This window comes from Pseudonaja textilis, chromosome Z (genome assembly GCF_049901715.1).
Source record: "Pseudonaja textilis isolate UNSWEBS1 chromosome Z, rPseTex1.2, whole genome shotgun sequence".
NCBI lineage: Eukaryota > Metazoa > Chordata > Lepidosauria > Squamata > Elapidae > Pseudonaja > Pseudonaja textilis.
Genome location: NC_142008.1, coordinates 57,542,908 through 57,565,749, shown reverse-complemented (window position 1 = coordinate 57,565,749; position 22,842 = coordinate 57,542,908). Strand labels below are relative to the sequence as shown.

The 22,842-nt window shown below is 38.3% G+C and overlaps 2 protein-coding genes across 9 annotated transcripts in view; one reads left to right on the top strand and one right to left on the bottom strand.

Annotated features, from left to right (window-relative positions):
* Window positions 1-12,771, bottom strand: part of ZDHHC3 (zDHHC palmitoyltransferase 3) — a 138,716-nt gene extending 125,945 nt beyond the window's left edge. For 4 of the 8 annotated variants that reach the window (XM_087916758.1, XM_087916759.1, XM_087916762.1 and 1 more), the window contains exon 1: window positions 12,578-12,771. The gene's annotated coding sequence lies outside the window, so the exon portion shown is untranslated. Of the gene's footprint in view, window positions 1-9,002; window positions 9,309-12,577 lie in introns of those variants that run through there. The other 4 variants (XM_087916757.1, XM_087916760.1, XM_026717812.2 and 1 more) reach the window with 2 other exon arrangements.
* Window positions 12,772-12,855: 84 nt separating this feature from the next.
* The window catches only part of EXOSC7 (exosome component 7), a 112,605-nt gene continuing 102,618 nt past the window's right edge, over window positions 12,856-22,842 (top strand). Inside the window, exon 1 of the mRNA XM_026717815.2 lies at window positions 12,856-12,994. Coding sequence (XP_026573600.1) covers window positions 12,938-12,994 — 57 coding nt within the window. The 5' untranslated portion in view covers window positions 12,856-12,937. The remainder of the gene's footprint in view (window positions 12,995-22,842) is intronic.

The following is a 22,842-nucleotide window of genomic DNA, read 5'->3' as shown; positions in this document are numbered from 1 at the left end:
AGGTTGTGTTTGCTGATATCATTTGACCTAGAAAATCTAGTATAGGTGGAGCCTATTATATTTTGAGGATTATGGATTATTTTTCCAGATATGGTTTCTGTTACCTAATGAAAACAAAGCAAGAAGCATACTAGTATTTTGTAAATTGGCTAAAATTTACTGAAAGAAAACAGAAACAGAAAATTATTAGATTAATTATGAATAGATACTGAATTTACTAATAACAAATTTGAAACCATGTTACGAAAAGCTGGAATTGAACATGAGCATTCTGATCCTTATAGACTACAACATAACTCGTATTGAATGTAGAAGACAAACATTACAGGTTATGGCTAGGAATATGATGTCTGATTCTGGTATATCAGAGCAACTGTGGGATAAGGCAATAATGTGTGCTAACCATGTTTTGAATAATGTAATAAATTTAATGACTGGTGAATTACCATTTACTTGTTGGCATAGAAGAAAACCAGATCTTAGTTATTTGCATACATTTGGAACCCCAGCATGGGCTCATGTTCCCATGCAAGTAAGGCGAAAGGGACAACATAGAGCTAAGAAATTGTATTTTGTAGGTTATGGAGCTAATCATAGATTATTTAAATTTTGGGAGCCAGATACTACTAATATATATTGGAGTGCAAGTGCTAAATTTCTGGAGCATGTTGGCTGGTGAAAGTTTAAACAATAATAATAAAAAACATAGTATTATTGTAAAAACTGCATTGTTCACTGATCATAAAAATGATAGCAATATTGATGAACCATTTATAACTGCAAAAGATTCGTTAGGGAAGGTAGAGGAAGAAAATAAACAAACAACATGTACTGAGTTTTCTAAAAGGTCAATTAAAGAGAGACATAAATATAACAAAATTCAAACAAGCATTGTATGTAGACTTAAAGAATCTTCTAATCTCTATGAAATTGTATGAGTTATTAATTGTGAAAAAATTATGAATTAAAGACGTAATGTATTATATATTGAGCAACCCAAAGGGGAGAATGTTATGTATATGTAAATAACGTAGTTGGGTTGACAATATATAAACTACAAATATATATGTTTGTAAGGAAAAATACTGTAATGTATTATGCTGTGTTCTGGTTGGTTGATTGTGCTGCAAGTTGCCATAAGAGGGAGCTATAGATCATGGTTTAATTCTCTTTCTCATTTTCATTGATGATCTCTCTTTATACTGATACTGACTGACTATGGACCGATACTGACTAACCCTGTTTATTTTTATATTCTGTTGATATCGAAGGTTATTTGTTACATTATGGTTTTATATTTGTCTGCTGTAAAAGACATGGAACCGGTAAGAAGACTTTATAACTAGATGTAAGAAGACTTTATAACTGAATATTTCTGGACTGTTAAAAACGTGTATGACATGGACTGTTTATTGGACTGTGCTATTTCTTCAAGTAAACATTAATACAACTTGTTCAACTCTGTGTGGCTGTATATTTCTTCATAACTGTTCTCATAAACCGTTTTCCGTGTGCATATCCTTTTCATACAAGGGTTACTCTGCACATATCCTAACTTATGACAGCACTCCCATGAGCTTCATCACACTGGTGCAGCTGGCATCCTGCCTTGAGTGGCTGCTCCAGTGTATCCAAACTCGTGGCAGTGCTGCCGCTCGTAGGCGCAGCAGCACAGTAACCCTTGCAGGGTCCTGCTTGAGGAGGCTGCACCAATGTGACGAACCTCACAGCAATGCAGCCGCTCGCATGCATGCACACACGCTGCTGCAACAAACCTTGTAGGGGCCTGGGATATGCTGAAGGCTCGGGATGGAGCCATTTTTTGCAAAAGGCAGGAAAATGGGGAAAGGGAGCTTGATGAATGGATGACAGGCAGGAAAATTCCCCCCTGCCCCCATTTTCCTGCCACTTACCAAAAAGCCTCCATTCTGAATGGTGAAGTTTTGGAATGGAGGCTTTTTGGTGAACAGGAGGAAAATGGGGAGGGGGAATTTTCCTGCCTGCCTTTCTTCCCTCAGTTTGTGCTAAGCTTGAGGAATAGCTCCTTTCGACTGCTACAGAAACAGCCCGGTGGAGAAGCAAGGCATGTGGGGGTGCTCCTTTCAGCCACAATAGAAGCGGCCCGGTGGCTAGGCTAGGCGCATTGGGGGACAGAATTAAGACACCCCTCAAAAAGACGGCCTAGCCGTTCTTTCGTGGGTCTAAAGAAAATATTTCTTATTTTTTAAGAAATACAGTAGCTGAATTAAACTGATGTTTCCAATTACCACCATAGCCTACCATCTTTGGAACTCGATGAGTTGTTTAAAAAGGCACTGCTCACTTCTTCCCACTTGAGGAATCCTGAAGAAGAAAGCCTACTCTCTGTCCTCCTATCTTCTCCAGAAAGTAGCAAGTTTGCATTTGTTACAGGTGCAGTAGCTTAGTCTTCTAGTAAGAAAAGGAGTCTAGTACATACTTGGCAACTCACAATTAAATCTCTTACTCCTTTCCCACATCAAACTCTCCCACAAAACTTGTTTGTTCTCCTGGTCAATTGATGTGGTAACCAATTCCTAGACTTTGCCAACAACATTGTCAGATGAATTACTCAGGAAGGTAAAGAATCTACCGTATTTTTCACATTATAAGACACTCCAGACTATAACATGTACATTAGCTTTAGAGGAGAAAAGAAAAGAAAAATCTCCCTTTGGCTCCCAGCTTCCATCTGGTATTCATCTGGCTAGCGTCCTTGTAGCAAACAGCACAGTCAACTTCAACAAGTTATCACAGCCCCCCAGCATGTGGCTTCTTAGGGCTCTGCTCTGTTGCACCCACCACTGATCAACTGAGCTGAGCTGCAGCTGCTGCCAGGGAACACTGGAGCCTTAGCTGCTGAGCAGCTGATTGGTGGTTGGATTGGCCTCCCGGAATACTGCCTATCAGCTATTCTAGGCAGCAGGGATTGCCAACACTGTCGCCACTTATCACCCCCTGCCCGTTTGCTGCAGATCAACGCCACCAGTTCACCACTGCCCATTGGTAGTGAATGGGCTGCGGCAAATGGGCATCAATAGATGGCGGTGGTGATCCTCACCATCTAGACAGCTGATTGGTGGCATTCCAGGACGCCGATCGAATCGCCAATCAACCACTCGGCAGCAAAGACTCTAGTATTCCCCAGCACCAGTGGCACAACAAACTCCCCTCCCCCCACCATAATATTCACTCTATAAGATGCACAAACATTTCCACCATTTTTGGGGGGAGAAAAAGTGTATCTTATAGTTTGAAAAACATGGTAATTATTTTTATGGTTGAAAGAAGATCTTAATTTAGACTTCCACAATTACAGCTCATCTTTACTTTTTGTCTGTCAGACACAGTTATTTGACTGCTTTGGTATATTACTGATGGTTCTTCCAATATCAGATAATCTCCCAATGAGTCCTGGACATGGTGACATAAAAGTGGCAAGAGTACACAACATGGTGCCAGCAGCACTAAGTTTCAACATTCCAATCTCCTTAATGTTTAAGTTTCACGAGCACTTCCTTTTTTCAATTAAAAAATTAAGCTTGGAATTGGCATTCTGAAAAGCAAAGCAGTAGCTTAGTTATTTATGGGGTTGACTCTGAGATAACAGAGGCAAAAACCACCAGGGGAGAATTAGTTTGCTTTCTGGTAAATGGATACTTTTTGACTGGTCAATCCCACTGTGGGGAATTTGCCAGTTTGTCATGGCAACCAATTTTTACAAACTGCCTACTGTGTCCTTTCAAAATTCTAAGAGCAAAATTCTAGCCTTCTCTGAAATATGGTATACTCTGAGATAGTGCCTTCAAGATAGCACTTTCAATATACACATTTCCTTATGGTGGCATATATCATCTTGGCTGCTGTTTATTAATGAATTAATGTATTTTTTTTTCTATAAATCTGTGATATGGCTCTTTATTTTATAAAGACATCCAACTGAATATTTGTTATTTTTGAAACAATTAGAATAATCAACTGAAATTCAGTTAATTTTAAGGAAAACATGCATCCTGGTTAACAGTAATATTTAATCTAACAAGCTGTAGATTTTAGCTTTGGTTTACATTTTATTTCTTTATTATTGTATGTTTAAATTAGATGCTATTTTATATTGAATTACTGTGGTTTCCTATTTTTTTTCTTTTAGTACACTTCCAGAGTCACATGATCTGATGTAGGTAGACATATAAATGGATTAATAAATAAATCTGTCTAAATCAAGCAACTAGAATGTTTAACTATCAATGTTTCAGATGACATACTACAATTCTGAACATGAACTACATTGCTTTGAAATGTTATTACAAATTAATTCATTTATTAAATTATTAGACTGGATTTTGCTTCAACAACATTTATATTCTATGTTATGGGCTGTATTCTTCTACCATTCATAAGATACAGGAAGAATGTAAATTATTGGCTGGCAAAATTTTGCCAGAAACCTTTCCTTGCCATCCAATAAACGTTGAATGTAAGCTTTTATGCACAAAGTAAGATATTTTCTTAGGTAAGAAAATAGCTTTACAACTCTGATAAATTTTAGGAATAAATGCCAAGTAAAATACGTGACTTATGTAACACTATATGTGAAAAATTATTAACCACCTCATAAATCTTTTAAAATAAGAATAGTCTATTCCAGGGGTCACAAACCTTTTGGACCTCAGGGACCATTAAATTAATAATTTTAAATCCCACGGACCACTAATATGATCTGCATAATCTGCCTAGGTGTAGCTAGGTTGTCATGTGGCTGGTGGGCATGGCTAACTTCTTGTCACTCACATCGAGGGGCACCTCACTGGCCTCTTCTTTCCCCTCCCCTCCCCTCCCAGCCACTCCTCGCCTGCCTGCCTGGGCTCCTTAGGGCCCCAACAGGAAGCAGTTGTTGGAGCTAAGCGCCCCCATGAGAAACAATTGGCAAAACAGGCTGGCTCACTTCAAACTGGATCTGACCAAGAAGGAGGCTCAGCAGAAGCACCTCACTGAGTACTACAAGCATAGGCTTTCCAAGCAGAGGGAAGACCTGCGGGAGTGCAAGGCCAGGTCCCGGTGCCTGGAGGCTCAGCAGGCTGAGATAGTCAGCCAGTTCCAGGCCATGATACAGTCCCACTGGAACAATGCCCTCTGGCTCTTTGCCACCAGTAGCACTTCCCTTCAACCTTCACCCAAAGCCCTGCACCAGGAGGCTGAAGCAGACCCCAAGTTGGAATTTCTGCCCTCCTCCAACCCACAGAAAAAGACCTCAAAGGAGGAGACTCTCTGCAGCAGCACAAACGTTCATTGCATGTATCCGGCCCAGGAGCTGTAATTTGAGGACCCTTCATTTAGGCAATATAAAAAATGCAAATAAATTTTCTGCAGACCACCAAAATTTTCTCATGGACCACCAGTTGCTGACCATTGGTCTATTCCACTTTACATAGTACAAACGTATGAAATTAACTGTCAAATCAGTTAGTGAGAGGTTAGTACATGTATTACTAAGGCTCAGTTGAAGTTACATGACCAGTTGCTATTGGGGTTTTAGACACTAATCATTTGGGCAACATGGAGAAGAACAAGGCTCCATTTGAACATATCTCAAGAAAGAAGAGGGAAATTTTAAAAAGAAATTTGTCAAAGAAATGGAGATTATAGGACATAGAAAGTATGTTTCGGAGATGGATTTATCTTCTTTATTATGTATTTCATGAAGAAATATATAAAACTTTATGTTTAAAAATTTATTTGCCTATTTCTATACAGCAAGAACCAATTCCTCTATTTTCCATAGAAATATATCTTTGGAATAGTGCAATTCAAATAATGCCACCATTTTGTGAATTCATTAACCATACTAATTGAGACCACTGGTCACAATGGAAAAAGTGAAAGAGTGAAGAAATACTGAAAATTAATGCTTATACTGCTCTATTTCTCTTTATGAAAAGCATTTTTATATTTCAAAATTTAAAGTGTTAAAGTTGGGCATTTCTTTCAAATAACACTATGTAACTTGTCTTTTAAAATAAATTGAAGCTATTCCAGCTTTAAAAAAGGAAGATAAACTACAGTGAAAAATATCCCTTACCAAGACAATTGACTCCAGTTACTAAACTACTTCCAACAATATCATAGATTATCTAGGAACAATAGCATATTCCACCTGATCCACTTGTACTTATAAGGCAAGCATCTAAAAATAAGAGTGAAAATTAATAATGAATATGAAGTGATCTGCATAAATTTCATGTTAAAATCTCTCATAAGTATAAACAGCAAGACTTCCTTGTAAAATTCAAGCTACGTGGTAAGTGTATATTGTACCCAATTCCTGTCCCATTAAATTGCATCTTTCTCTTATTAGCTTTTGGGCAGTGATATTATTTATCTACCAGTAATCATAGAATGATGAATTTCAACATAACCTATTGTTCTGTCTCACCTGTGGCCACAAGGTGAGAGTCCAAATGTCCAAAGGAAAAAACACGAACAGACAATATCAGGAACAACAGAGTTAACTTTCCTTTGGCTGAATTCGTTGTTGGCAGTTTTCCCAGAAGCTGTCTGCAAATTCTGATAATGAGCAGAACTATAAATCAGAGACGAACGGCAAACAGAATTACTTTGTCCAAACTGCAGACGCAAATTAACAAGTTTGACCCAAACGGGGATTCAAAGCTAACACGCCTCCTTATATTCCCTGAGGGGCGTGTCAGTCTCTTTCCTCAGTCCCTGATTCGACATCTCCTTCCAGTTTGTGCTTGACGTTTCTGCTTACGTCTGTTCCTTGCATCAAACCAATATTCTTCGGTTTGATCTTCATCCAAGGACTCCGGCACGTTCTCCTGCTTATCTGCCGACACCTGAGGCATAACTAATGAGGAAGGTCCTGGAGAGGATGAGGATTCCGAAACTTCCAGCAAAGTAGGTTCAAACCCCAATGCCAAGTCCTCCTCTTCCTCCTGACTCCCATTTATGTTCAAACTGTGGTCGGTGCCTTTATGGACACTATATTTGGATTTTCCTTTTCTAATCATTTTTGAAAATTGCTTATTAACTTCTTTTTAACTATTAAAACCTTGGAATGGACAAGATATACAGAACAAAATGAGTTTCCTTAAATTTGTAATGATTATGACTTTTTTTTTTTAAAAAAAGCTTTTATTTTGAATACATAGAAAAAGAGTAATTAGAATGTCAATTCTGGAATTCTGGATCCAGATAAATTGAAATAAAAGTTTGGAATTAATTTTCAGAATCCTTCCTATGGAAAATGCTTTTGTTTTGAATTCTTAAAAAAAAAGGGATATTGTGAAGATTGGATACTAGCTTATGGATGTCCAACCTTTTAGCTTGCCCGGATGCACTGAGACAAGATGAATTATTTTGGACCACATATAATGTATATAAATCATATGTTAAACATTTAAGATCTTTTGGGGCTACATTGTTAGTTGTCTAGAGCCTCATGTGACTTTTGGTCACAGTTTGGAAATAACTACACTAAAGGGACCCAGAAAAAAACCCTAAAGATTACAATTAAAGGAGAACATTCAAATTTGACTTACTAATACAGAATAAAGCAGAATACTTTAACATTGGACTTACTGAAGGTTATTTGTGAACAGTAGATTCGGAAGTTAATTTTAAAAGTATATGTCATTATAGACAGACTATGTTTAAAAGATGTAATGGAAAAGGAACAAGCTATATTGGACAAGACTGAGACTAATCTGAAAGTGAATTTAAAAATGAAAAAATACAAGTAGGATCTGGAAAAATATGCTACCCTGAGTATACAGATGAAGCAACTAATGTCTTAATAATTAAAACGGATAGACAAATAACAAAACAAAAGTGTGCTTGATACTTTTCCTATATTGGATTTACAAGAGAGACTTGTTAAAGCTTTATAAATTTTTGTGAAAAAGAACAAGAAAACTTAAAAGAAATAAAGTTCTAGAATATTATTTGAATTAAAGATCAATATAGTTAAAATAAAAAGAATATAAAATTGCTTTATTTAATCAGGACTAAAACAGATATTATCTCTGGAATCCTTAATGAACTTTTGGTGATCAGGACTAAATGATGAAGTTTTAAGGAGTTGATGATAGGTAAAATATGAGACGTGGGAAGAAGAGATTTGTTGTATTCTAAAAAAGGTGACTATAATTGTTTATATATTGTGATGAAGAAGGATTTTTTTTTAATATTTTCCTTATTATATTATTTCTTTTCTTTCCTGTTTTTCTTTTCTGTACTTTCTATTTTTTTAATTAGTTATGTTTTTATTGTTTTAATTATGTTTAACAAAATTACTAAAAAAATATAAATTGATGAAAATGGCAATCCATCCCTAGGAATAATGAAATATTCTATTTAATTATCAAAGTTATATCCTATCATAATCATATGACTCTTAGCAGCTCATAAAGATATGAGCTCATAAAAAGGCTTTGATGGAGGACAACTACAGGAATCTTTGTATCTACAGTGAAAACCACATCATCAATTCACTCCAAATTTTCCAATCTGGCTGCATGTATTGGAAAAGGAAACATGATTTGGCAGCCCAGAAGCATATTTCTTTGGATTTTGGATTCAAAGCATTCAGAAAGAAAAGGAACTGCATCAGATAGCGAAACATGATTAGAGTTCCAAGAGTTCCAATAAGGACGTGGTCGGGCCCTCTCTTGACTCTCGGTGTTATTGTCTTTTTACCTTGTCAAAATCATACCGCCTATCTAACCAGGGCCAAAATTATGAGCTTCCTTGATTCACTCTTCTATTTGTCTCTTACTCAGGCGCGCGAGGGGCATATCCACCTGCAGGGCTCCCGTCGCATGTTCTCGATTGCAGAAAAGGCAACGTTGCAGATCTTTCGCTTAACGCTGTCTCTTTGATGCGCACTTACCGCTTTTCCCAGCGAGAGCTCAAAATCCACGGAATGGAAACATTTCCTACTGGACGAACTCCTCTCTTTAACTTACCCAGGCTGAAGATGAGGCAACACGCTCGCCGCTGCCTTTGATGCCGCCCCCGCTCTGCCAGCGGCCCGCTTCTCCTGGTTCGACTTTCCACCGCTCAGCCCAGCACAGCGTTCCATTCGCCTGCCAGCAGACGGAGAAACCAGCCCTTCAACACCCAGCCCGGAGCTCCTTGCTGAGAGATAAGACTAAGGGTTACCCCTCTCCTTTCGCAGCTTCCCCATTCGCGCTGCGAAAGAAAAAGGAGAAACCAGGAAGTGAGTAACGGCGAAATTGCTTCCGCAGAATCGCAACGCCTCCCTCCCACCGAGGGGACAGACCGTCTTGAAGGAGGCGTGCCGGTCACTCCTGCGGCAGCTGCATGGTTGCTGTCACATCCTCCAGTAACTAGAAGTGCGCTCATTGAATAGGGCTATTGATTGAAGTACAGCGGAACCTCGGGTCGCGAACGCTTCTGTTCGCGACCAAATCGGGTGACGACCAGAATTTTAATAAGTTTTGCTTCTGATAGCAAATAGATCTTCGGGTGGCGACGAAGCAGACCCAAAAATCGCCGCGGCGATTTCCCCTTCGGCGCCAATTGTTTTTGTCCGCGCACGCGCAGACGGCCGTGCTTCCGATCACGACCAAATAGAACGGACTATGGTCGCGACGCGGTGTACTCTTAAATTGGCCTGAGTTCTCCCCTTTCCACTTGATACAGAAAGCGTAAGGAACACAGATGCGACACAAAGCCGTCAACGTTTATTATCAGTTATCCTTAATGTACAGTAATGTTTCAGCTGAACTTAATGCTTAAGATTGGATCAAAGAACATTTAGTACAGTCAATGATTTTACTGATAGGTAGACGGGAAAATACCTTAGGTATCATTAAAATACAGGAAATACTTAAATATCAACTATTGCAATATTTAGTATACTGTAATGTTACTATCAAAATCTAGAATTAGACTTCTTCAGGTGTCAAATAATTTGTGGTTTGTGGTATAATGCATCTTGACAGGTGAGAGATGGAGTTCTATTTGCTGATAGCAATATTTACAGATTAATAATTATTAATAAATAAATAATAAAATAATAAATTATTTATTTACTGTAGTGGTCTGAGAAGGCCTAAGACAGCAGCTTGTCTTAGGGCTTAGACCAGGGATGTCAAACTCACGTCATCATGGTGGCATCACATGACTTATCTGGATTCTCCCTCTTCATTAAACTGGGTGTGGGCATGGCCAGCACATGACATATCCAGCCCACGGACAGGGAGTTTGACAGCCCTCACCTAGGCCATCTTAGAATACTAAAAATATACTACAAATAGTCTCAACTTACAACCATATGTTTAATGATCATTTGAAATTACAATGGCACTGCCAAAAGTAACTTAGGACCGTTTTTTAATACTTAGGACCACTGTAGTATCCCCATGGCCATGTGATTAAAATTTGGACATTTGGCAACTGGCATCTATTTATGACAGTTGCAGTGTCCTTGGGTTATGTGATTACCTTTTGTGACCTTCTGACAAGCAAAATAAATGGGGAAGCCAGGTTCACTTAACAGTTCTGTTAAGAACTGCAATGATTCACTTAAAAGATGCTGCAAAAAAGGTCATAAAATGAAGCAAAACTCACTTAACTGTCTTGCTTAGCCATGGAAATTTTGGGCTCAGTTGTGATCTTATGTTGAGTATTTGCCATAGTAAATAGTAGAATCACACAATATCACAGGTTTTCCAAATAAAAAAGTTTTGTTTCACATATTACTTTTATTTTACTGAAAGTTTGTTTTTATACTATTAATCATTAAAAAATCCAAACCATAAAATGTACAGTGCAAGAAAATTATACCATTATAATAATCTGATTAAAAATAAATTCAAAAAGATCCTAAAGTGAGAAAAAATAACAATCTTAAAATAAGGCTGCATAATAAAGAAGCAGAAATTAAGCTACAGACCAATACTTACTAACTTGAAGAGGTTAATCAGTTTCATTTTTAGTATATTTTGCACTAGAGTTTAGCTGTAGGTTCTGATTGCATCAGCAGCCAAACCAATATATTTTAATAGTCAAATTTGGAGTCAGTACAGTAATATAGTATATTGTGCTCAGCAATGGTATGTTAATCCTAGAGGCCACACAAGTTATCTAGAAATCAAGAGAATAAAATGAACCAGCAACATATTACACTTCAAACTATTTTTAAAGGATACTATAATTTATTCAGAATTGGTACATTTAAAGATAAAGGGGAAACAGAATTAGGTATCAAAAATTAGGAGTTTGACTTTTGACTAACCATTTTTATTAAAAGGTAGATGTTTTCATGAGCTGTATGCATCTAATGAAGTGAACTGCAGCTCACGAAAATGTGTCCTTTGAATAAAATTTGTTATTTACAAAATATGCCCAAACTCTTGATATTTTGTCACCATAGACCGCTGTCAAGCCCCTGGGCCAGATGTGTCATGTGCTGTCCGTGCCCATGCCCAGTTTAGCGAAGGGGGGAAATTTTCTATACGTAACATGTGACGACATAAGTTTGACACCCCTGCCATAGACTAACATAGATAAACCTGGGTGTTACCATTCTACTGATGCTATTGCAGGAATGTTAACTGCAGAAACAATTCCAAAGAAGAATATATACAGCATTACACATACAGTGCTCAAAATGACTTCCACCATTACCCAAACATGGTAAGTTTTTTATTCCAATTTGCAATTCAGGTCAGGAACTCTATAGTGTGTGTGTGTGTGTGTGTGTGTGTGTGTGTGTGTGTGTGTGTTGGAAAATTCTATTGAAATAAATGTCTATATAGGCTTAGCTAAAAGAATAGCCTTACTATATATAGTTAATAGAGTTACTGAAAGGAGCAACATTGTAGTTACTTTACTTCAAATACTGTCATTCTTTTAAGCTAGAGGAAAGCATTTTTAGAACTGATTGTGATAATGGAAAGACACATGCTTGTCTATCTAATCTGGCGTGACAGAGGCAAGATTGTCTTACATTAGTTATCTATAAATTGGTGACCCATAACCATGGATGTAATATATCTTTCTAAGGTCAATATTCCACACTTTTAACTAAATAAATTATAATAAATGAAAGCTTATTCCTAAAACATTTAGAATTACAACGATTTTTTTTCCTGCAAAAACAACAAATTAGAAACTTTAATATGGCTTTGATTGATCAAAAGACAAGCAGCATTTCCATTAGGTGTATGGAATTAAGCGTTTCCCATTAGAGTATGGAAAAGAAATAATTTGTCTATTATTATGAACATCTTTTTCAGATACTGAATTCATATTCAATACTGAGTATCATTGAAAAGGCCAGATGTAGAGCCTATATCAGATTTATTTATTGCTTCTGCATTGTAACTATTATGTTTAAAATTTCAAATTCTGAAACCGATTATATTCGGGATATTATGCATCACCTTGAGTCTATTCTACTTGCACAGAAATCTACTCATAAATTTAGCCATAGTATACTCGCAAATAAAACCATAGTCCAGGGTACATTTATCTGACGCGATCAGCTGGATTTGTATATGATTAAACATACCTACGATTGTGAAGAATGCCTTGAACATGAGAAGCACCGTCTCGCTTCTCCAAAAAGAACTGCACTGAAGACTGAAAATCCCGAAGTTGAGCTTCCCTCGCCATCCGTGACGTACGACCAAGGAACGAATCACCCAGTGAGAATAGGAGAGGATGCCATTTCTCCACGCATTCGTAACAGAACGGGAAGAAACCAAAAACCGGAGACGGGGAGGACTAATGAGACTGACGTAATCAGAAAGCGCTGCGACGCGCGAGGCTAATAGAACTCTATGGTGGTGTCAGGCGCCTTTTTTTAACAATCGGATGAGAGGTTCTTGGTGTTGGAGAAGAAGGAGTCTGCGCTTAAGAAGTAATTATTATGGCGTCGGTGGTCCTGAGCGAGGCGGAAAAGGTTTATATCATGCACGGTGTCCAGGTAAAAGGCCGGGAATGGGGATTAGGGATTGAAAGGGTTCCTTTTAAGCCTCTTTCTTGATTTCTTCTTGATTCAAGAAATCAAGAATCGCTATACGTGATTCTAGTGTAGGGGTTTGGCAACCTTAAAGGCTGAAAGAGGTATTTGGACCCATTTTCCACATAAAAGAAAATACCGGGAGCCATAAAACCTGGGTGGGCGTGGCCATCTCGACATCACTCACCACAACCCAGTCACATGATCCCCAAGCCACGCCCACTCGGGTTTTGTGGCTCCCAGTATTTTCTTTTAAACAGGTGTGTGTCTCTTTCATCTCTCTCTCATCTCTCCCTCTCTCTCTTTCTTTCTCTCATTTCTCTCTTTCTTGTGAAACGCGCTAAGTTTAAGCGTGCTCTGCGAGGCGCTGCAACACCAGTGAGCAGCAATGAAGGTGGTGAGAGCAGCAGCGACAGCCACAGCTGGCCCAGCCGGTGCCTCAGGGTGGAAAGAAAGTTGCCCGTCTCCCCATGTTCCTCTCACATCTTCATGGCTGCTCACTGTTCGTGCAGCACCTCGGTGCAATATACTTAAACTTAGCGCACTTCACTAGAATAGAATAGAATAGAATAGAATAGAATAGAATAGAATAGAATAGAATAGAATAGAATAGAATAGAATTCTTTATTGGCCAAGTGTGATTAGACACACAAGGAATTTGTCTTGGTGCAAATGCTCTCAGTATACATAAAAGAAAAGATACATTCGTCAAGAGTCAAGAATCATAAGATACAACACTTAATGATAGTCATAGGGTACAATAAGCAATCAAATCATACTAGGAAACATTCAATATAAATAGTAAGGATACAAGTGACAAAGTTACAGTCACACAGTCACAAGTGGGAGGGGATGGGTGATAAGGAGTGATGAGAAGATTAATAGTAATAATAGTGCCGACTTTGTAAATAGTTGAATAATGTTGAGGGAATTATTTGTTTAGCAGAGTGATGGCTTTCGGGGGGAAAAAACTGTTCTTGTGTCCAGTTTTGGTGTGCAGTGCTCTAAGTGTTGTTTTGAGGAAGGAGTTGAAATAGTTTATGTCCGGGATATGAGGGGTCTGTAAATATTTTCACAGCCCTCTTTTTGACTTGTGCAGTATACAGGTTCTTGATTGAAGGCAGATTGGTAGTAATTGTTTTTTTCTGCAATCCTAATTATTCTCTGAAGTGTGTCTGTCCTGTTGGGTTGCAGAACCAAACTAGACAGTTATAGAGGTACAGATGATAAACTCAGTAATTCCTCTGTAAAACTGTATCAGCAGCTCCTTGGGCAGTTTGAGCTTGTTTGCTCAGAAAGAACATTCTTTGTTGTGCTTTTTTGATGACGTTTTTGGTGTTAGGTGTCCATTTTAGATCATGTGATATAATAGAACCTAGAAATTTGAAGGTCTCTACTGTTGATACTGTGTTGTCTAGTATTGTAAGAGATAATAGTATGGGAGGGTTTCTTCTAAAATCTACCACCATTTCTACAGTTTTGAGTGTGTTCAATTCCAGATTGTTCCAGTTACACCATGAGGCTAGTTGTAAACTTCCTGTCTGTATGCAGATTTGTTGTCTCGAATGAGACCAATCATTGTTGTATCATCTGCAAACTTCAGTATTTTAACAGATTGATCATTTAAAATACAGTCATTGGTATATGAGAGAAGAGAAGTGGAGAAAGCACACAGCCTGTGCTAATTGTACAGGTATCAGATGTGATTCTGCCTAGCATCACCTGCTGCTTTCTGTCTGTTAGGAAGCTTATGATCCACTTACAGATGTGTTCAGGTACCTCTAGTTGGTTTAATTTAGTTAGAAGAATGTCTGGAATGATGGTATTGAGTGCTGAAGTGAAGTCTACAAAGAGGACCCTTGCGTAGGTATTTGGAGATTCAAGGTGTTGTAGAATGTAATGCAGAGCCATATTAATAGCATCATCTGTCGGTCTGTTTGCTCAGTATGCAAACTGCATGGGATCTAACAGTGGATCCATGATGGTTTTCAGGTGGGACAGCACTAGCCTTTCAAAGATTTTCATAACTACAGATGTTAGAGCAACTGGTCTGTAGTCATTCAGTTCCTTGATAGAGAGCTTCTTTGGCACTGGCATGATAGTAGAGCAAGAAGGAACATAGCACATCTAAAGTGATCTATTGAAGATTCGGGTGAAGATGGGGGCCAATTGGTCAGCACAGACTTTTAAGCAAGAAGGAATTATCTTGTTGGCCCTGGTGCTTTTCCTGGCTTTTGTCTGTGAAATAGATCTTGTACTTCTTTTTCTGTGATCACCCGAGGTTGTGAACCCAATGGATTTGGGCCAGTTGTAGGAGGCTTGGCTGTTGTTGGTGTGTTTGAGATGTGGGTTGTGGAGATAGGTGGCTTTAGTTTCCTTTCAAACCTGCAGTAAAACACATTCAGGTCATCTGCTAGATGTTGATTTCCTTCTGCCTGGGAAGGAAGTTTGCTTAGCCAGTGATGTTTTTAAGAGATTTCCACATGTTTGCTGGTTCATTTGTTGAGAACTAATTCCTTAACTTTTCAGAGTAGGTTTTTTTTTTTTTTGCTGCTCTGATCTCTCTTGTTAATATGTTTCTGGCCTGATTGTATAGCATTCTGTCACCTTTTCTGTAGGCAGAAATGGGGGAGACTGCATTCCCTCCTCCTGGAGCCCATCAAGACACAGAGCATTGGTTGCAGCTGGCCCAGCCTGTGTCTCAGGATAGAGAAAAGTTGCACGTCTCCCCCAGCGGCCGAGGTGTGCATAGCACCAATAAGAGCCGGAAAAAGAGGCAGGTAGAGGGGCACTTCATTCCCACTCTGGAATATGGAACAAGCCACCATCTGCTGTCTTCACCCTTCTCAGGGCAGGCAAGGAGTGAGTAGGAGAGGAGGGGAAGGGCCAGCCAGTGGTGGAATCATCCGACAAGGAGCTGTAGGAGAGGGCCTAAAGAGCCGTATGCGACTCTGGAGTTGTATGTTGCCGATCCCCGTTCTAGTGAATATGCCCCATCGTAAAACAAGTATTTTTATTCTTATGAAAACTCATATGTATGTGCATATGTATTCATTTGCTACACGTAGTCTGTGTGATTTTATTTGTTCAATTTATACAGCATAGCCATACACTGGGAGACTCACATGGTTACAAAAATAATAAAACAAAACACTGAAGAAAGTTAGCACTCACCCCTCTTACCCTGTTTCCCCGAATATAAGACCAGTGTTGAGGTAATTCTCTGTTAGGAGAATGAGCGCATACAGGGAGACGTAGTGAGAAAAGTGTTTGAATAATACACACACAGCACACAGATACACTGTACAGTAAATGTAGTTTTTTTACTTCCAGAAAGTTTAAGAAAAGTTCAAAATAGGCAGTCCAAATTCATTCACAGGTTAAATCAGTCAGTTTTCAGTCCAGGGATAATCCAATAACAAAGTCCAGTGTCAAAAACAGTTCAGTATCAGACTTACATCAAATCCAAGAATATCAGTCAATTAGGAAGAATGGCAATACTCTCCAACAGAAGGAAACAGAGACTCACTGAGTCTCTCTTCTGAGACTAAGACTAAGACAACCCAGGTTTCTGGCTCCATCTTATGGCCGTTTGAGAAACCACACCCAACTACAGTTTTTGCATTTTCTTAAAGATACAGTATTAAAATGTCTATCCTGGTTTATATATTGTCCAATCCAAATAGCTGTTAGGTGACTTATATTCCTAACAACCGAGTCTTATTTTCTTTTGACCCCACCACCCAAAACGGATTCTTTTCAGGGTCTTATTTCCCCCTCCCCCCATGTACTGGGGTGATAGGGACAAGCTGCCCCTCATGCCTTCTTGCCTAACAGTATAACCAGCAGATTAGTCTACGAAACAGCTGATCAGCAGGTGATCTCCTGCCATTGCCTTGAAGAATTACAGCTGCTTTTGCAGCTGATTTAGGCTGCCAAAGCAGCAGGAGTTCCCATGCGCCTCATGCCCCCTTCAAGGACAGTCTTACCTTAGTCAGCTGCCATGCTCCAAGTTCTTGGCACGCCCCAGCCTCTACCTGCCCTTCTTGCTGGCCCTGCTGCTGCTGGAACACTTGGCTGCTGGCAGCCAAGCAGCTGCCTGTGCTGCTGCTGGCCTTGTGGGGGCTCTTTACCTTCCTGGAAGTGCTGCTTTCAGCCATCCTGCTGGGCTGCTCCTGCCTGGTATGGGGTGACTTGTTTCAGATGTATGACTTCTGGAGCATCCTGGAGTGCACAACCAGCATGAGAACTAGCGCTCACCAGGGCCAGGAACCAAAGAGTACTGGGCTCAGCTCGTAGCCCAACACCTGCAGCATTGAGTAGACCTGCAGCTGGAAGGCGGCAGCAGGTGAGGTGGCTCTACCAGTGGCTACTGATGAAGGGGCCCTGGTACTCCAGTGGTTGTAGATCTCAGCTGATTCACCCTGTGCAAGACAGGAGCAACCCTGCAGGGCAGCCAAGAGCAGCTCTGCCAGGAGGGCGAAGAGCTCCTGTGAGGCCAGCAGTAGCAGGGGCAGTTGCTCATGTCAGTTACTGCAAGCGAGTGACAAGAACATCAAAAGCGAAAAGCAGGACTCAGTTCTTTCCTGAAATGAGCTTGCAGCAGCTACTGGACACGGAGTGAGCAGCCTTGTGCCTCTGCTGTGCTGTCCTGGCATGTTTTGGAACAGAGATAAAATAAATCCTGCAGTCTCTCATTACCACCTTGCAAACCCCAGCAGGGGAAACAGCAGCTGCTCCTTCTCCCTTTCTAAAACAAGCTGGGATGGCACAAGCAGCAGGTAGAGGCAGAGGAAGAGGAAGATCCGATTAAACCTCTCTGGCTTGCTGATCTTGGCTGGTGCGGCTTTGACCCCATCCTTGCTGCCAAAGTTGCAGGCAAGAACCAGCCATGCCAGTTCCACTTCATGGCTGTGCAAATGGAGCCTGCACCGGCCGCTGCTTCATGTGGGAAAGGAGGCACTGCGAGGAAGCCCATTTGTCATGTTATCTGGGTGGGGTCGCCCACATAGAGGCCGGGCCTTGGGGCAGGTACTGAACTAGTACCAAACTAGAGGCAGGGGAGGATCAGTCCCCTTACCCAGTTGCCCTCTGCCATTTCTCATCAAACTGTGTGTATGTGTGTGTTTGAGAGAGACAGAGAGAGAGAAATGGAGAGGAAACCCTTTCAAACAGCGTTGCCTGCAATTCTTGTTATTCCCCTCCATCATTTCTTTTTCTCGCGCGCGCACACTCAGCTGATTAAGGGACGAGGTGATCAAGGAAGGGAAGGCCTGCCTCCTGGACTTGCAACGCCCACCACTTCACTAGGGCTTATTTTTGGGGTAGTGCTTACATTAAAAAATATCAGGGGAGGGCTTACTTTAAGGATAGGTTGTATTTTGGAAAAAACATGGTAGAAGAATGAAATATTTCAGGAAAGATTAAAAAGGCAGAATATTATATTTTCCCTAAAGGAGAAACATGTTACTAAAGATAGAAACTCAGAGCCTCAGCTCTCTGCCCCAAGTAGAAACTAAGAGGCCAACTTTTAGAAACGCAGATTTGGTAATCTTCAAGACAGGTGTCAAGCCTGAATTCAGTTTGACACACTTGCAAAGTGCAAAGGGGAGGAAGAACTGAGGTGAATGGAGTTCTAGCCAGAACAACATAGCTAGACAATGAATCAACCGCATTCCAATGGCTGCTTGGCCAGAGGAAGGAGGAGTAAAGTTGCCAGGAGACCAATTCATATCCTGGTTGGACAATGTGACATATTTTGGGGGAAAAATGAGTATAGTGACGTGGAAAGCCAGGAAAACTTTCAGTACTTGCTTTCCACCAGTTCGTGTCAAGATGGTATTGTTAAATAAGTTCTTTGAGGAATTACGATTCCTCTAAGTTCTTTTTATTTTTTATTTTTTAATACATTTTTTTATTATTTTTAATTGTTTCAAACAACTCATTGTGTGAACTGTGTGGTCCCAGAGTGTTTCACATTTTAAAAAAATGACAATAGTTTTACATTAATATTGTTGACTTTCTTACATAATGTTATATTAATTTTAACAATCTTAATTTTAATCCTTCAATATTTCCATACACTGTTTTGTGTCAATCTCTACATTCTTAACATCCCTTCTTTCGTTATAAATTCTGTAATACTCGTCATATCTGCAATATTTAACAATTTGTATAATTCACATAATCATTCATTAGTCCATGTTTAATTTATATTTCAATTATTTATCCCCTTTTAATTCTTAATTTTGCCACCATTGCACTTTAAGCAAAATCCCTTCCTAGTCCCATTTATACTAAACCAAACCATATTCAAACATTTAACCTATTCTTCAATTCTAGTAACACTATAATTACTTTTATCTATATATCTATATATTTCACTATCTTATATTTTTTTGTTCTAATCTTTCGCATTCCACATGTCATTTCTTTTACTACCTTACAATATTATTTTTCATATTTATTACAGTTGAGAATTGTATATCTTTAATGCCAGTTCTCTTGTAAATATTAATTTCATATTTGACAATTAACAATTTTATATCTTAAATAATAATACACCTATTCATGTGGAATCTTTATCTTTTCTGTATCAGCCATCATCTCTTGCTCTCAGTAAAGCCTTAATTAATCGCTTCCTAGTTTGTCTCCCATTTTTTTTCATTTTTTTGTCCCTTCCTCTGACTCCTTCCTTCCTTCTCTATTATATTCCATTGTTTCTCTTTCCAGTTATTTAATTTTATCCCTGTCTTCTCAAAATATTTTCTCTGAAATTCCATTTCCTGTTGTCTTTTAACACATACCCCTTGGTTTATCTCATCAATCATTATCATATTAATTTTTATTTCTTTGCTATTTTTTCTTTTTATTTGTTGCTTCATCTGTTCCGTTTCTCTGATTTTCGTTCTGGTTAACTCTTCCTCTTCCAGGATTTCTCCTTTTCTCTCTGCTGCTTGTATTGGTTGTGCTGTCTCTGCTGATTGTGTCTCCACTTCCAGCTTTTCTATTTTATTCAAAATATCCTCAAATCCTCTGTTCATAATATCCTTCATAACCTTTAACTCCACCAATTCTCTACATATTCCACTCATCTTTATTCTTGTTTATTCTTTATCTTATGTCCAATTGTCCAACAATAATCTAAGCCTCAGCTGTAAGTCAATGTCCAGAAATCATTAAATCCCAATATGAATCAATCTGCTTCTTTTATGTAATCCAAGGATGATGTCTTTATAAATTTCTCCACCCAAAATTTGGGAATCTGTTGTTGTTTTTCTTTGACAGCAGTTGACACTCTTAAATCAGTTTTCACTTTGTCTTTTCTTTTAAATTAACCAACTTTCGTTAAGTTTCTGATATAATCCAAATCTTTCAAAAATGAGTGCTATATTCATTTATATATATATATGTTCCAGCATTTTTATAAAAGCCTATCCAAAGCCAGTGTCTAACCAATCTCAAAATCTAGTTCTATATTTTTAACAAATTTGCTGTTTTCTTTCTTCACTTTCTTCGTTTTTAGATTAACTTTAGTATATTATTTTAAAATATTAACTTTTTACTCTCGTAGTTAGGTCACAGCCATTTAATATATTTATGAATCCACTTTTCTTTTTTTTCCAAAAATTTTATTGATTTTTTAAAACAAACATAAACAAACAAAACACAAAACATGAAAACATAAAACATATTTTTTGAAAGCAGCTTGATCCCGGGTTACATCTCTTCGTACAGACATAGATTCAAGTTCGTGCTCACTTTTATATACCGTTCCATATCTTATTACCATTCTAGATTTTCTATATAGCTTCTCCCCTCTTTTAACTCTCTTAATTCTATTTTATTTATTTCATCTCAATTTAAATCATTATATTTATATCCTTTGTCCTATTTCAGCTGTCTATTATCTTTTCTCATTAAAACAAAATTTCTCCTATAATCACTGATTGGAGTATGGCACCTTTATATCTTTCTCCTAAGTTTATAACACTTAATATAGTACATAACTTTCATTCGGATTCTGCTTAGTACATTCTAAAACTACACGCTATATTTTAAGAAAAGAAAAAATTATAAATATATAATATAATTAAACAACAATCCATACCAATTCAACTCTATTGTTAAAATTAATATTCATTTAAATCTTAAACATTTTACACATTACTTTTCAAATAGGTATCATGTTTCTATGGGAACACTTATAAATTTTGCGTAGTTACTTCCCCCTCATTTCACTTATATTTTAAAACGTATAATTAGAATGTTCCCATTTCTTCTTAATTCAATTCTCTCATTTATATCATTTCATTTATTTTGTTCAAGAAAAAAAAAGTTTCACTGAATTACACTGAATGTTTTATCCCATTTTATAATCATATGTTGTTCCAATTTTCTAACATTATTTCTAATACAAGTATAACAATACAATCTTATGTACCTTTGCAGAATCTCTTTCTCACTTATATTTTTACCCATTATCTCTGAATAAGTCCTGTTTCTTTACATCTTGTTCCAAACCTTCATAGCTTCTCTTCCCTTCCTTCCTCCCTTGCTTCTTCACTCTGCCCTTTTTACCCCCTTGTCTCTCCACCTCTATTTCCCTCTTCTGTGTTCCCCTTTTCTGTTGCTTTCTGACATTATATCCACTTTTCACCTTATTTTTCCCTTTTTTGGTTGTTTTTTTAAGTCTTAAATTCTCCATTCTCTTTCCCCACCTTTCCTCTTTCTTCCCCAGATAGAGTTACTTGTTCATTAAAGATGGGCTTCTTCTTTGTCCCAATCTTCTTGTTGTTCAGTCTTTTCTTGTAATTTCTCATAGGTACAGATCGCCATTTCTAAGAAATGAAAACGGAGCCAAAGAGCCCTTCCCTTCTTGTTCCTTTTCTTTATATTTTTTAAATTCCATTTTCAGTTCATCCACAAGTGATACCATTGTAAAAAAAATTTTAAACAACCACTCAAGTGTTTTTAATCATTCAAATATAATTTCTAAAAGTCTCAAAGTCACCAAACAATCCAAATATACACAAGCTGTTTCTTTTAACACTTTCTTCTTTTTTCACTTTCTCTTCCTGAGGTTACAATTTAGTTACTAAGTTCCAGTTAAAATGTATCTTTTTGAAGTCTTATTATGATTTAACTTTAGATTCTTTTAAATTCCAAGCAGCCTCCTCCAGCCAAATCTTGCTCTTATTCTTTTCCTCTCTCTTCCCACTTACAGCAAAAAAAAGTTTTTTAAGTGTTCAGAAATCTTTATTGTCCTCTTAGCATTTAATTTTCCAGTTTAATTACCTGTTGATGCCAAAGCATTTTTTTCTGATTTCTCATTCATCTGCTGTCAACATAAGGAAGGAGAGTGAAAAAAAAAAACTTTTCCTTTTCACTTTCATTCGCTGCTTCCGATTCTTCTTTGGGAGCGATGTATCTTTTTAAAAAAATTTAAATTCCAGGATATCTTAGTTGTTGCTTCCCAGTCAGCCAAAACTTTCACTTCTTAACTTCCTCCTGCACTTTCTTTTCTGGCTGAGTGCTTCTTTGAGGCGGCCATTTCTCACTGCCTCTCTTAACCGCCTTCGGAAAAGGGAAATTAGCCAGCTGAGGAGGAGAGGTGCGGCTCCCCTCGAACCCTGCCGGATCTCCCCTGTCTTCACCACCTCTATGGGGTGGTTTAGCCCCGAAGCCGGCTGGCTCGGGGCACTCCAGTGGCGAGCACAGGCAGAAACCACGCACGATGACGGATTCCTGCCTGCCCCGAAGCGCTGCAAACCGGAACTCAATATATTTATGAGTCCACTTTTATGAATATT